This window comes from Eptatretus burgeri, chromosome 16 (assembly GCF_056783735.1).
Source record: "Eptatretus burgeri isolate ZD-2024b chromosome 16, Ebu_testis_v1, whole genome shotgun sequence".
Classification (NCBI taxonomy): Eukaryota; Metazoa; Chordata; class Myxini; order Myxiniformes; family Myxinidae; genus Eptatretus; species Eptatretus burgeri.
Window position 1 is genome coordinate 42,870,349 of NC_140976.1, and position 13,172 is coordinate 42,883,520.

At 47.1% G+C, this 13,172-nt stretch overlaps 1 protein-coding gene and 1 long non-coding RNA gene across 2 annotated transcripts in view; one reads left to right on the top strand and one right to left on the bottom strand.

Moving 5' to 3' along the window:
• The window catches only part of LOC147010961 (polycystin family receptor for egg jelly-like), a 179,844-nt gene that overhangs the window by 110,457 nt on the left and 56,215 nt on the right, over positions 1–13,172 (bottom strand). Inside the window, exon 12 of the mRNA XM_085860453.1 lies at positions 10,472–10,732. Within this exon, the coding sequence (XP_085716579.1) occupies positions 10,472–10,732 (261 nt within the window). The remainder of the gene's footprint in view (positions 1–10,471; positions 10,733–13,172) is intronic.
• The window catches only part of LOC147010963 (uncharacterized), a 118,907-nt gene continuing 116,474 nt past the window's right edge, over positions 10,740–13,172 (top strand). Inside the window, exons 1-2 of the long non-coding RNA XR_015052555.1 lie at positions 10,740–11,401; positions 12,945–13,013. This is a non-coding gene — a long non-coding RNA (uncharacterized LOC147010963). The remainder of the gene's footprint in view (positions 11,402–12,944; positions 13,014–13,172) is intronic.

Here is a 13,172-nt window from a genome sequence, read left to right on the forward strand (position 1 = left end):
TAGACCATTGACCAGTGATCATGTTTTTCATCAACAGTATTACAGCAGGATCACCAACATAAGCAAAATTGAAAGAGCGCAGAAGCACAAGGTAAGTCTGATGTGTCGGGGGGGGGGGGGTGGTTTATGCGCGCATCTTCTGGGTTAACTTCCCTTTGGTGTACATAATTTGTTCATGGTGCCGAACCCAGCGCGTCCTCTAACGACTACAATCCAAGCTTTGAGCTTCACAAGTCTGGACAAACGCATAGGGCAGCTACCACTCAAATTGGATCTTTGTCAGTTGGTGTCTGTGACCTCTGAACCGCAATGCCATGACCATATCAACAGCGTAACGTTTTTGAAATCTGTATTTCAAATAAACAGATACAAAATCAAATGAGGAAGTATGTGCCTTTTCAAGGTTTGATATTAATCGGACAAGAGCTTCCCAAGTTATCGCCATTTATTTACCAAACCAATGACAAGACACGTTGTTGCATGGGCGTGGCCGATGGGGAAGGGAAGCTCAGTCGCGTTCCCCATTACGGGTTACAACGTACGGGCTTCCGGATAATGATGACTTCGTGTATTCTAATAATTTCTCGATTTCTTATGCGCATTTATAGATGAACACAATGCCCCAAGTTATGATCGTTTTCATATTAGACGGTGCATACATTTCGGAAACATCAGAGTGCTGGTATGCTCCGAACCAGGAAGTAATTTTTTTTCTCTCTCTCTTCTCTTTTTGTTTTTCCTTGCCACGACATTGCGAAAAGGTAAAATACGTTGGCGCTAATTGAATAATTGGGTATTAAAACTAAATAGCGAATAATCGTAACTGCGAATAATATGCGAACTTCCAGGCCACGCACGTACGGGCACGCGAGAGCGAAGAAACGGCCTGTGTGGTTGTTGTTTGTTGCTCGCGGTTTGAATATTTATTTATTATTATTATTATTTTTTTTTTACTGGCACATACTAGTATACAAGATATAAATTATTTAAGCAATAAATTATAATGCGTGGCGCTCGACCAGTCACACAACGCACGAGACAAAGTCAGTTTCGCTTGTGAACTTCGAATATTTTCTACGTTTTTTTTCTCCAAGCCCAACGATGCCGTCCTAACGCCCTGCACCTTCTAAGGCTTCTGGCAAGGAACCGAAGCACCAGAGGAAGGTTTATATTCACTCGATATAAATCAAACCCAATCGTGTTTATACCACGGACTTCTTATAATAACCTGGACCAGCAATGCCATCTACTCGCAGCAGTGAGAACTGAAGTCACCGGAAATGGCTCAGCGGCCATGTTGCCTTGCCACTCGCTTGTCGCGTGCAATTCAAAAAACCTGTAGATGCATTAAGAGTTTTAACTATTTTGCCAGTATTTTGAACTGGTAAACGTAAAAATTCCACAGTGCGTGGTGTTGGGATGCAATAATAAGTCTGGGAAGAGCTCCACATGCACCTTTCATCGGTAAGAATGCGATTGTTGATGCTTTTTTTCTCTTTCAATCGCCAATCTATTTTTAGAGTATTATTTAAAGAAGTTACGATTTAAACGCTAAACGTCAGTATAACAATCTAAATGATGGCAAAGTACAGTCGATAATTTGAAAGAAAATGTAAAAAAGTGATATTATCCAGGAATACGCCGGAAATGAGTTTTCCAGGCGTCTAGAATTCAATTTTTTTCCGGAGATTCATTCCCCCCCATCAACTGCTGTGGCTGCGTAAATAGTTGGGCAGGTAGCTCACAATATTTGTCCATTTGGGGGCACAGGCCCTCCCTATTCCGAGGGTCCTGGCTCCGCGGTCCACCTAACCCGATGTTACCCCCAAAATCATTTTGCTTCCTACGTGCCTTAGGGTTAGGGGGTCATATCTATCTTGATATCAGTGATCACATGTTTGAGACGGAGGCAGACTGTAATCATGTATTTTCTCTCATACACCACATCTGTGAGTGCTATACAAAGATTCGTCTCCACCATGTTGTTCGAACCATGAACACTGGGATTGAAAGATAAACCCATCAGGAAAAAATTCAGCAAACTGATCCTATTTGCACATCAATAGTTTACTAACCATTTGCATTGAAGTGTTTCTCCGAGGTTTCGACATATCTTATGTTTCAACCTACTGCGATTATAATAGTTGATCGTCATCTTCTATAGGTCAATGCATATTAAACCAGTCTCATTAGTGTGTAGATTATAGATCATGTTTATTAAGGTTGTCTAATGTCTGTTCAATGTTTTCATGATTGATCAATATATTATAGGCCATACAGGGTAGCTTTAAGCTACTCACAAAGGGGGTAGCTTTAAGCTACCCACTATGGCCTATAATATATTGATCAATCATGAAAACATTAATGAGACTGGTACTGGTTCAATATGCTTCGACCCACTACAGAAAGCTACCCTCTATAATATACACATATAATACCCAGTACACAGTACATATAATATACCTAGTACACCACAAATAGGAGGCCATAGGTTAGTCTGTAGATTATAGATCATATTTATTAAGGTTGTCCGATGTCTGTTCAATGTTTTGATGATTGGTCAATATATTATTAATTATAGGCCATAAGGCCTATTATTATAGGGGGTAGCTGAAAGCTACCGCCTTATGGCCTATAATAATACAAATATTATAGGCCATAGGGGGTTAGCTATACACATTACATTGATCATCATCAGATCACATGACATATGATATGATATGATAATCATTCATGAGAATTGCGACACCTCGTACTCACTCACCTTATTGATTCGTGCTGCAGAGCTTATATTAGCTTGGTAGTGATAATGGGCGGCGGAGACTTGTTAGTGAAATGAAAATCCTGTTCTTCTTATTAAGCTGGACAAAAATGTTGTTTCCAGTGAGAAATTCGGCACAAATTAATAGATTCAATCTGTGAATTCGGATTGGCAACGCAACATGGCGACTTCAGTCGACCGAGGCCGTTGCTGGTCCAGGTTATAATCACGATATAAATCAAACCCAATCGTGTTTACACACCGCCCAGCGTTTAATAATCACTCGATATAAATCAAACCCAATCGTGTTTACACACCGCCCAGCGTTTAATAATCACTCGATATAAATCAAACCCAATCGTGTTTATACACCGCCCAGCGTTTAATAATTGTACTGTACTGAAATGGAAGATGCTTAGCAGGCAGACACGAGCGGAAGGACAGTCGAGCCGGGCTGTGTTGTACAAGTACGAGCGCGGGCGTACTCTGCCCGGCAGCTCTCCTTTATTCGTATGCACACGCACGAGCCGGACGACTCCAGCATACTACGACGCCTCAGGCGGCGCGCACACCTCATATCCCTTGCCGACTCCCACGGCCACTCCTCCCATCATCACGCCCACCATGCATCATCACCATGCCCTTCCCCATAGGCCCGCAGACTCCACCACACTCCTCCCCCCTAAAACTATGATTAGTAAATGAGTACCATTATAAGAAGCATACAGAACACGAAGGACTTCGTATAATAATCAATGAATGAAAATCCCCCCTAAAACTATGAAAAATAAAATGAAAATAGCGAAGTATAATAGCACACCACATCATATAATGTGTCGATGCGAGCGCGTGGAGCAGTAAAGGCCAGGTTCCAAAGACGGAGGTGCACAAAGCCCCCTCCCCCCACTCTGACCGTGTTACCGATATGAAGCAGCAAATGAGAAGCACAGCAGCACTACGCAGCAAAAACGCCCCCAGGCGGCCCATGCTGACATGCCCCTCCCCGAGGTCGTGACGACCTTTCGAGCCAACCTCCCCCGGCCCCATCAAACGCCTCTGGCCCACTCCCCCCAGGCAGACCCGACGTAGATAAACACCCCGAGGCCGGCAGCCCGCTATCTGGAAGCCGTGGCGCCAGCCCTGATCGACCTTGGCCGGGGGCGCTGAACAGCGCCGCTGGCTGCATGCATCTAATGCGCCAAAACAACTCACGTACCACAATCAGTTGAGACGCCAACGCCCGTCCCAACGGCCTTGAGCGATCACAGAGAGTTGCTCTCGCAATCAGAGGTGGGGGTAACGCCGACCAGGGCACCAGTCTTGGTTCCGAGTCGATCTCCGAGACCCACACGGCAGCGAGACGGGAGCAACTCCATTTAACCCACACTGCAATCATAGGCTCGTTATAAATCACTACGAACATTATCCGAAGCATTGTAAATTCATTTTTCCGTACAGCGCGCTTTTCTGATAAAATCCCAGCACATGACAAAGCAATTACCTGCAGCCCGGGACAATGGACGGCCAACCCAACCTTTTTATTCGCCACCACCGCTCCTGAAGCCCCCACATCACATTGATCATAATACAACTCCCATTGACTGATCTCCGCCACATCCACTTTTACACGAGAACTGCTGGCATTTATTTCAACAACGTTAAACTGCATCACTAGAGCAAGGAAAAACACATATGCCATGAACAACAACCCACAACCCGCATCACGAGTCCGCTTCTTGGTTGTCGACTCGATGTTGTGACTCGCGACTCCCTTTAACGCCACGGGCTCACCGTCACCTGTCGAAGCTGCCTGCATAACACCGACGCGCATTGCCTCACGAACCCTGCCGAAGCGCGGGAACTCATCGCGAGCGAAGCGCGGGAACTCATCGCGAGAGCTGATACGGCTCTCGCCGCCCGCCACAGCCTCGCCCTCGGTACTCGACGAAGGCCTCGAAGAGGGCACTGGCACATCTGGAGGTACGAACCGGAGACCCAGTCCGAGGTGCGCCAGCCAGTCCCGACCCAACAGGGGGGGCCCCTCCCCTCGTACAACGAACACCGAGAGCCGGGCGCGTCGATCTCGGTAGCGCACTGAGACGTCGGCCCTCGCAAGCGGTGCAATCGCCTCACCGGTGTACGTGTATAACGACAAGGCCGTCTTGACCAGGCGAATACCGCGAAGACCACGAGCCGCCCGCTCATCCATGACCGACACTGCCGCCCCGGTCTCCACGCAAAACACAGTAGGTTGGCCATTCACTTCGACCTCAACCGTGAAAGGCGTCGTCATCTCCGAACCAACGGAAAACAGACTCAACCGTGGTTGCATCTCCCGCTCTGGCTCGCCGGCATTGTCAGGCCCCGGTTGCAGGCCGATCTCCAGGTCACTGGGGTCCTCTCGCACCTCGTCATCCAAGACCCCAACGGAGGCCCCCGCCATCCGACACACACGCTTCAAATGTCCCACCTTGTGACAATGCAAACACACGGTGTTCTTATACGGGCACATTTGTCGCAGGTGCGGACCCCCACACCCCCAGCAGCCGCGGAAAGTCCCTTCGCTCCAGGTGCGACCGTGCTGCGGTGCCCCCTCACTCCAGGTGCGACCGTGCTGCAGTGCCCCCTCGCTCCCGGTGCGACTGTGCTGCGGTGCCCCTTCGCTCCCGGTGCGACCGTGCTGCGGTGCCCCTCGTCCCGCACCGCCAGGCGCGCGTGCGACCTGCGGCACTTGAGCCACCGCTCGGACTCCGGGCTGCGTGACTCGCGGCACTTGTGCGCTCACCGCGTGGACCTCGGGATTAGCCGACATGCCCCAGCTGGAGCTACTCATTACGTCCTGGCCAGCAATGGCGCGGACATCCGTGAGTGTCTGCTCGACAGACGAAGCAGTCACGACCGCCGAGTCGAATGTGATGTCGGTTAATCGCAGGATGGCCGCTACCATCTTTGCGTCTCGCAGACCAGAAATAAAACGATCTCTGAGCCTTGTCGGACGCTCCTCTGCCGTGAATTTGCACGGCACAGCCGAATGCTTCGCCCGTGCTACGAAGTCCGCAACGCGCTCCTCGCCACCCTTAGCGAGGTGATCGAACTGGAACCGCGCGAGATGTAACGACTTCTCCGGCACCAAGTGGGTCTTCATTTTCGCCACGATGTCCTGAAAGGATAGCACATCATCACTGGGTCTATTTGGAGCCACCAAATCACTCAGCAGGCGGTAGTGCTCCGTTGATAGCGAGGCGAGCAAGATCGCCTTGCGTTTCTCTTCATCCTCTACATCATTCGCCCGAAAGTAGCAACCCAACTGTTCAGAAAACAACTCGAACTCATCTCCCCCGAACACGGGTACACGTCCGTGTGCCGTGCCCCGACCTTCCGCCATGCTCCGTGAGACCCTTGGCTCCGTAGCTTGGAACCGCCCGGGTTACTTGCCGACCCTGCACACGCCGATCCGAAGATCCTCGTCGCCAACTGTACTGTACTGAAATGGAAGATGCTCAGCAGGTAGACACGAGCGGAAGGACAGTCGAGCCGGGCTGTATTGTACAAGTACGAGCGCGGGCGTACTCTGCCCGGCAGCTCTCCTTTATTCGTATGCACACGCACGAGCCGGACGACTCCAGCATTACTACGACGCCTCAGGCGGCGCGCACACCTCATATCCCTTGCCGATACACTGATCCCCACGGCCACTCCTCCCATCATCACGCCCACCATGCATCATCACCATGCCCTTCCCCATAGGCCCGCAGACTCCACCACAATAATCACTCGATATAAATCAAACCCAATCGTGTTTACACACCGCCCAGCGTTTAATAATCACTCGATATAAATCAAACCCAATCGTATTTACACACCACCCAGCGTTTAATAATCACTCAATATAAATAAAACCCAATCGTGTTTATACACCGCCCAGCGTTTAATAATCACTCAATATAAATAAAACCCAATCGTGTTTATACACCGCCCAGCGTATAATAATCACTCAATATAAATCAAACCCAATCGTGTTTACACACCACACAGCGTTTAATAATCACTCAATATAAATAAAACCCAATCGTGTTTATACACCGCCCAGCGTTTAATAATCACTCGATATAAATCAAACCCAATCGTGTTAATACACCACCCAGCGATTAATAGTCACTCGATATAAATCAAACCCAATCGTGTTAATACACCACCCAGCGTTTATTATGCATTCGATATAAATCAAACCCAATCATGTTTATACACCGCGTTTATAAAAAAAAAAGGCATTTTTTGGGGAGGCGTCCATTCATCGCGGATTTTCACTTCTCGCGGGGGGTTTGGAACGTAAACCCCGCGATAAACGCGGGATGACTGTAGAATAGTTCAAGAAATGTTGTTCAACAGATGGACCAGAACAAAAGAGACTCTGCTCATCTTCTGCCATCCGTCGAGCACACATTTTACCAGACATTTGTGTCATTTGTGCCCACAAATAAATAAATGTGCGGACTAAGGGGAAGTCAACCATTGAAAAGACTTCAAAAGCTGCGTCACTGCCTGCAGGTACGACTTCTCAAGACTCTGTAAACTCCTGAGATCACAGTTCTGCAATTATATAGTGGTTGTGATAGTGGCTGTGTCTGAACTGTGTGAACTAAGACTGACTGAGCATTGTCTATCATCGGTTTAGGAAGCTTGCACCAGGCTGCCTTGCAGAAGAATGATGAAAGTGTTCTTATTCACACACGAAGAGGTGACTGTGTCGCAAACGAACTGAGATACCACAGGAATTGCTACAAATCCTACACTTATGCCTCCCCCTGCCCGCTCCCTTCTTCACCATACCGTGACCAAGTCTCATCCTTACCCTCTACCTACCTCTCCTCCTACCCCTTGGCCATGCCTGCTCTCATCGTCTCCCCTCCCATCTTTCTGAAAAACTCCCCCCTAACCCTTCACCCTCAACTATCTCCTCTCACCCTTCTCCCTCCAATCCCCCCTCACTCCTCTTTCTCAAAGTTACCCCCCCCCCCCGTCACACCCACAAAGCTGCTTCCTTCCCCTGCTCTCTCTGTTCCCCACTGTTTTGCGCTTCCCTCTCCCACCCCTTTTGTCTCCTGCTCCCCTTGTTGTACGTTCTGTGTGTTAGCTCTTATACGGGCCTCGACATTACATATTAAAAGAACTAGATTTGTGTCCAGCCATCAATAATACACCTGCTGGAGGTAGAGCGCGAGTCCTCTCGTGAATCAATGCCGGTACTTCAAGGCTGTTATCGTGAGATCACTGTTTTGTTTAGTTTCCCAGATTAGCACTTGCAGCTTATCACATGACACAAAATGGTAATTGAATTATCGTGAGTGTCTGTGTGTGCGTCTGCTAGCGAGTAGCACATAATTATAGTGTACACTGATGTCGAGAGTGTATTCAGCCAGAGCCGAGAAATAGACCTCAAGTCTGTTCTCCTACTTCCTCAGTGCTGTGTCTCTTCCCCCTTGCTAGTTCAGATCGTGCCATGTGCAAAACCAACAAGACTGCTCTTCTATATGTCATCGAGAGAGACGTTCCCAGAGCATTGTCCGATCACGCAACTCTTCACAACACCGCTCTGATGGTGGATGCAATGGCACTCATACAGGCATTACCTGATACGAAAATACCGATAACTTTCAGTCAACTTTCTGCCATGATACTTCATTGTTTGATATCTCGAGCAAGAGAGTTTCATGCAACAAGAGTGGATTTTGTGGGGGACTGGTACCTTGAAACAAGTATAAAGAGCCTGGAGCGAACTTGACAATGCCAGAGTGCAACTGCACAACTCACTATATACAACCAGGAGCAACAGACACTACGGCAGTGGACTAAATTCTTCAGATCAAGAAAAACACAAAGAGCAGCTGCTTCCCTTTCTAGCTACGACTTGGCAAGAAAGTGTGTTGAAGCAAACTCTCCTCTTGTTTATCACAGATGGTGCTGAGTGCAGGGAACTGAATTTCCAAGGTCGTAGCAAACCTGATGTGAGACCCATCGCAGAGCTAGTTGGAGTATGATCATGAAGAAGCTGATAACAGGCCCATCTTGCATGCTGTGCATACATGTGCCACCCACACCTCTGCAGTAATAAGAAGCCCTGACACTGACGTTGCAATTATTTGTATAGCTCATTCAGAGCGCATGGAAAAGTTGTTCTTTGCAACAAGTGTCAAGCAGAATCGCAAGCTGATCAACATCACCACAGTGGCTAGCATTCTCTCTGTGGGTCTGAAAGACTCAATCTTGGGCTTACATTGTTTTGCAGAGTGTGATACTACCAGCTCATTCTCAGGCAATGGAAAAAACAGTCCATCAGTTGATGAAAACAAGTGAAGATTCCCCACAAGCCCTAGCTCAGCTTGGGAGATCCTTTGAATGCGCTCCAGCTCTCCTTTGTAAATTGGAAGCTGTTGTCTGTCACCTATACCGACTCCTAACCCAGTCTCAGGTAAACACTGCTCGCTATAAGATATTTTGCACCTCATGTGGCATAGAAAAGAACTTGCCACACATGAAAGATGCCCTACATCAGCATATCAAGTGTGCTAATTATCGGGTGACAATCTGGGCCCAGACTGATATAATCAGCTGATCAATTGTCCTCCCGCTACAAATCCTAGCTGGTCTGCCGACCCCGATGATGGAACGCTCTCGATAGTCAAGTTTCATATAAATTGTGTGTGTTGTTTCGGAGAAGAGAGCAACAACCTATTTTGGAGGGGTCAATCCTCCCCCCCCCAAGCTCTCTTAATGAGCACAGATTTTGATTTGGTCGATATATTTTGGTCCATCAGAGGTAATGAATGTTTTGGTTAAGTTTCATCAGAATTGTGTGTGTAGTTTCGGAGGAGACAAGAAATGCCTATTTGGGGGAAGGGGGTGTCAACATCCCCCCACTGTAGACCCCCTCAATGAGTGCAGATTTTGATGTGGTCGATAAACTTTGGTAAAACACGCATTATGAAAGTTGTGGTCAAGTGTCATCGAAATTGTGTGTGCAGTTTGGTAGAAGAAAGCAAATACCTGTTTTGGACCTCCAAAATCGAATTGGCTTGTTCTTGTCACCCAACAAACTCATCCACCAAGTTTTGTCCAAATCCGTCCACAACATTTTGAAATATCACACTGTATATTGTGTATCGTTTTTGGCCCGATCTCTGAATGATTCTCATATCCGGCGAATCTAAAAAATCTCAAATTCTCGTATCTTATCATATCTCAAAAAAACCTGAAAAACTTAATTTTTTTTATTGTATCTGGATTCGGATATTCACCAAAATAAAATGATTTGTCCTGGTCAGACCTTTTCAACATATCCACCAAGTTTCGTCCAAAACTTTTTGAGATATCGTGCTACATCGAGTTTTTAATGCTATCATTCAATGGTGAAGAATCGCATTTAAAATTCTCGGATCTGATTCCGGATCCGGATCTTCACCAAGATTGAACCAATTCTTCGTTGTCACACGCCCAACCTGTCCACCAAGTTTCGTCCGAATCCGACCAGAACTTTTTGAGATATTTTGCTAAATATAAAGTCTTTTTGCATAAATAGAGGGAATAGCGAGAGCCGTCTTCATTGAAAGTGCCCTAGTAGGGCATACCACAGTCATTTCCTTGTATTGTATTACAATCACAACAAACAATAATTGTGTCAAAATAAAATATACACAATGTACTAGAATTTACCTTCCGTCGATCTCTTAAGTCGGTGCTGCGTGCCCAGAGGCCCACAATCAACGACAGCAAGATGATGGCAATGACAGAGCCAAAGACTGCACCATTGTTTGCCAGGTCAAACTTTTCAAAAACCGTGAGAAAGTTTATAGTGTTAGGTGGAACAAATATGTCTGTAATCATGAACCAGGGTGTGTCAACATCTGGAGGAAAATCATTAAACCTGCTTTTAAAATTGCAGATGACATTGTCTCTTGTCGAGTCTGGGTGGATCTGTAAGTGAAAGACAAAAATTAGTTTTATGTTTTTCTTTTATGTTATTTATTGTGTAAGAAAGCGCATTTAAGTGCAGAAGTAGGATACTCTTTTACAATGTACACTGTACAGCTATTGCATTAATACAGATAACAAAGAGACAGAAACAGGAGGAGGTAATTTGGTTTCTTGTGCTTGGCCTATATTACACACTCCAAGGTAGTATTAAATATGAAGCAAAATTTCTTTGGGCAAACCACGTCTCAGCATCATCCGTCATGCAAAGTGCTCCATTGGCATACATCAACTCTTATTCACTTACAAGGCCTTCATCCACAGTTTGATGGGGGGTATGGGTTTCCTCTCTGGGCGAACCTGCCTCACCCCTTGCTCAGCTTAACGGCGTGGAAACCCGGACCTTCAAGATAATTGGAATCTCCCATGATGAAGCTGAGTCGATGGGACTATCACTTTCACATCGCAGAAAGGTCGGTAGTTTCTGTCCATCAACAGAGGGTTGTGAGAGACGCACAGCGAGCACGGCTCGTGTAGTGCACACGGACCGGGTGGGCGTGACAGCTGCGGAATCTTCCCAGGTCCCGTGGTGGTTTGTATCACAGTATAGCATGAGCACTGGACTTGGTGACAACTGCTGCGGGTCTCTGTGGGTTCTGCATGGATCCCGAGGTAGGCCCGCGGTACATGAGTTGGGCATGGCGTTTTCGGCTGCTGGCTCTGTGTGGGGGAATTCCCATGGGCCAGCAGGGGCAAGTTATTTAAAAGACAGTGAGCAGACAGGCTGATAGGGACTGTTCGAAATTCGAGGGATTAGAGGACTCTGTTTTGAACTGACATACAGGGTTATTTTTCTTTTCTTTATAATGAGCAGACGTAGATTAAAGCTTTCCTTCTTCTTCCTCTCTCAATCCCGACGGAGTTTGGAATGAGAGAGGAATTCGTTGATGTGATGAGGTGAATGAGGCACATGGCGGATTTTTGTTTTTTGGGATTGATTGAATGGATGAGGATGATGTGTATGAAGAGGAGCAAGTGCACCCCTTGTGGAGAGGAATCCCTGCCTTTATTGGCATTAGGTAGAGAGGATTCAGATGTTTTGGAACAAGTTGCCACTCCTGTGCTGGTTGTGGAAAAGTTTCATTTTGCAAGAGTGCAAGAGTTTAGTGACAGGCTGGAAGTGTGGCTCATTGGGTGTTGGGAATTGTCGGAAGGGAATCCCGGCACTGGGTGTGTACCAGGCCCGGGCGGACCAAAAAACCCAGAAGGGTGGGAAAGTACGGGGCGGGCCGAGTAGCCAAGGAGATGGACTCACACGCCACGTGCCATTGAAGGCACCATTTGGGGAGGCCAGGAAGTACCCTCCCCAGGATTCCGCATCAATAAGGGGAACTTGGGGGAGGGGGAGGGAGGAGGGGGCGACCGCAGCTGTGTGGGATGCCACAATTAAGCCAACATCAGGCATATCCTGCAGGTAGGAGTGGTGTGACAAACAAACAAACACACAAACACTGATCTGTGAATTATAGTAAGGATAAGGAAAGAAAGAGGAAAGTAATTGTGAATTTAATGTTCCATCTTCATTAACTTTTAACATTGTTTGAAACAAATGGGGACAGGAACAACGCAGGCATGATAGGCCAAATGGCCTTCTCATGCGCCGAAGTTCCCTGTGTATCTTTGTGTATGTTGTTAAGAACAGGAGGAAATTGGGAGGGGAGGACAGAAAGTTGGGGGTGAGGGTGCACAGAGTTGGAATAGGGAGATTGAGATATTGGAAAGTGGGGGTGGTTGAGGACTTGGGGGTTGGAATTGGGGTTGAGTACTTGGGGTTTGGGGCAATTGAGGGCTTGAAGAAGAAAGGGGGAGGGGATCGGGGGAGTCCTCGTCACACTCCACATGTTTCGATTTGCCCGCCGATCACATCACACGCCTTCTGGTTGAATGCTTTGCATGAGTGGGAACAATTGTCTGAGTGGCAGACGGACGGTTGCTCTTTGCGGATTATGCAGTTTTTCCATGTGAGATCATCTGCAGCGATGCTCACCATAAGTGAGGCAGTGCGTCTGATGTATAAACGACGAATGTGGTTATCATTGGTTAGATATTTATTGGTATGCCATCCTGGTGAGGTCAAATGAGCCCAAATTCTGGATCGGTGGCTCTGGTTGATGTTTAACTGATGTTGACCATGTGATCTTTGTTTGTTTGATAGAGTTACATGTCTGAGGCCTTTGGGTTGGAAGTGACGCTTTGGTGTGGGACAGTGTCCAATGGGGATCAGGTGAGTGCTCATCACACTCCACATGTTTTGAGATTGTGTGTGTGCATGCGTGCGTGCATGCGTGCGTGCGTGCGTGCGTGCGTGTGTGTGTGTATATATATATATATATATATATATATATATATATATATATATATATATATATATATATATATATAT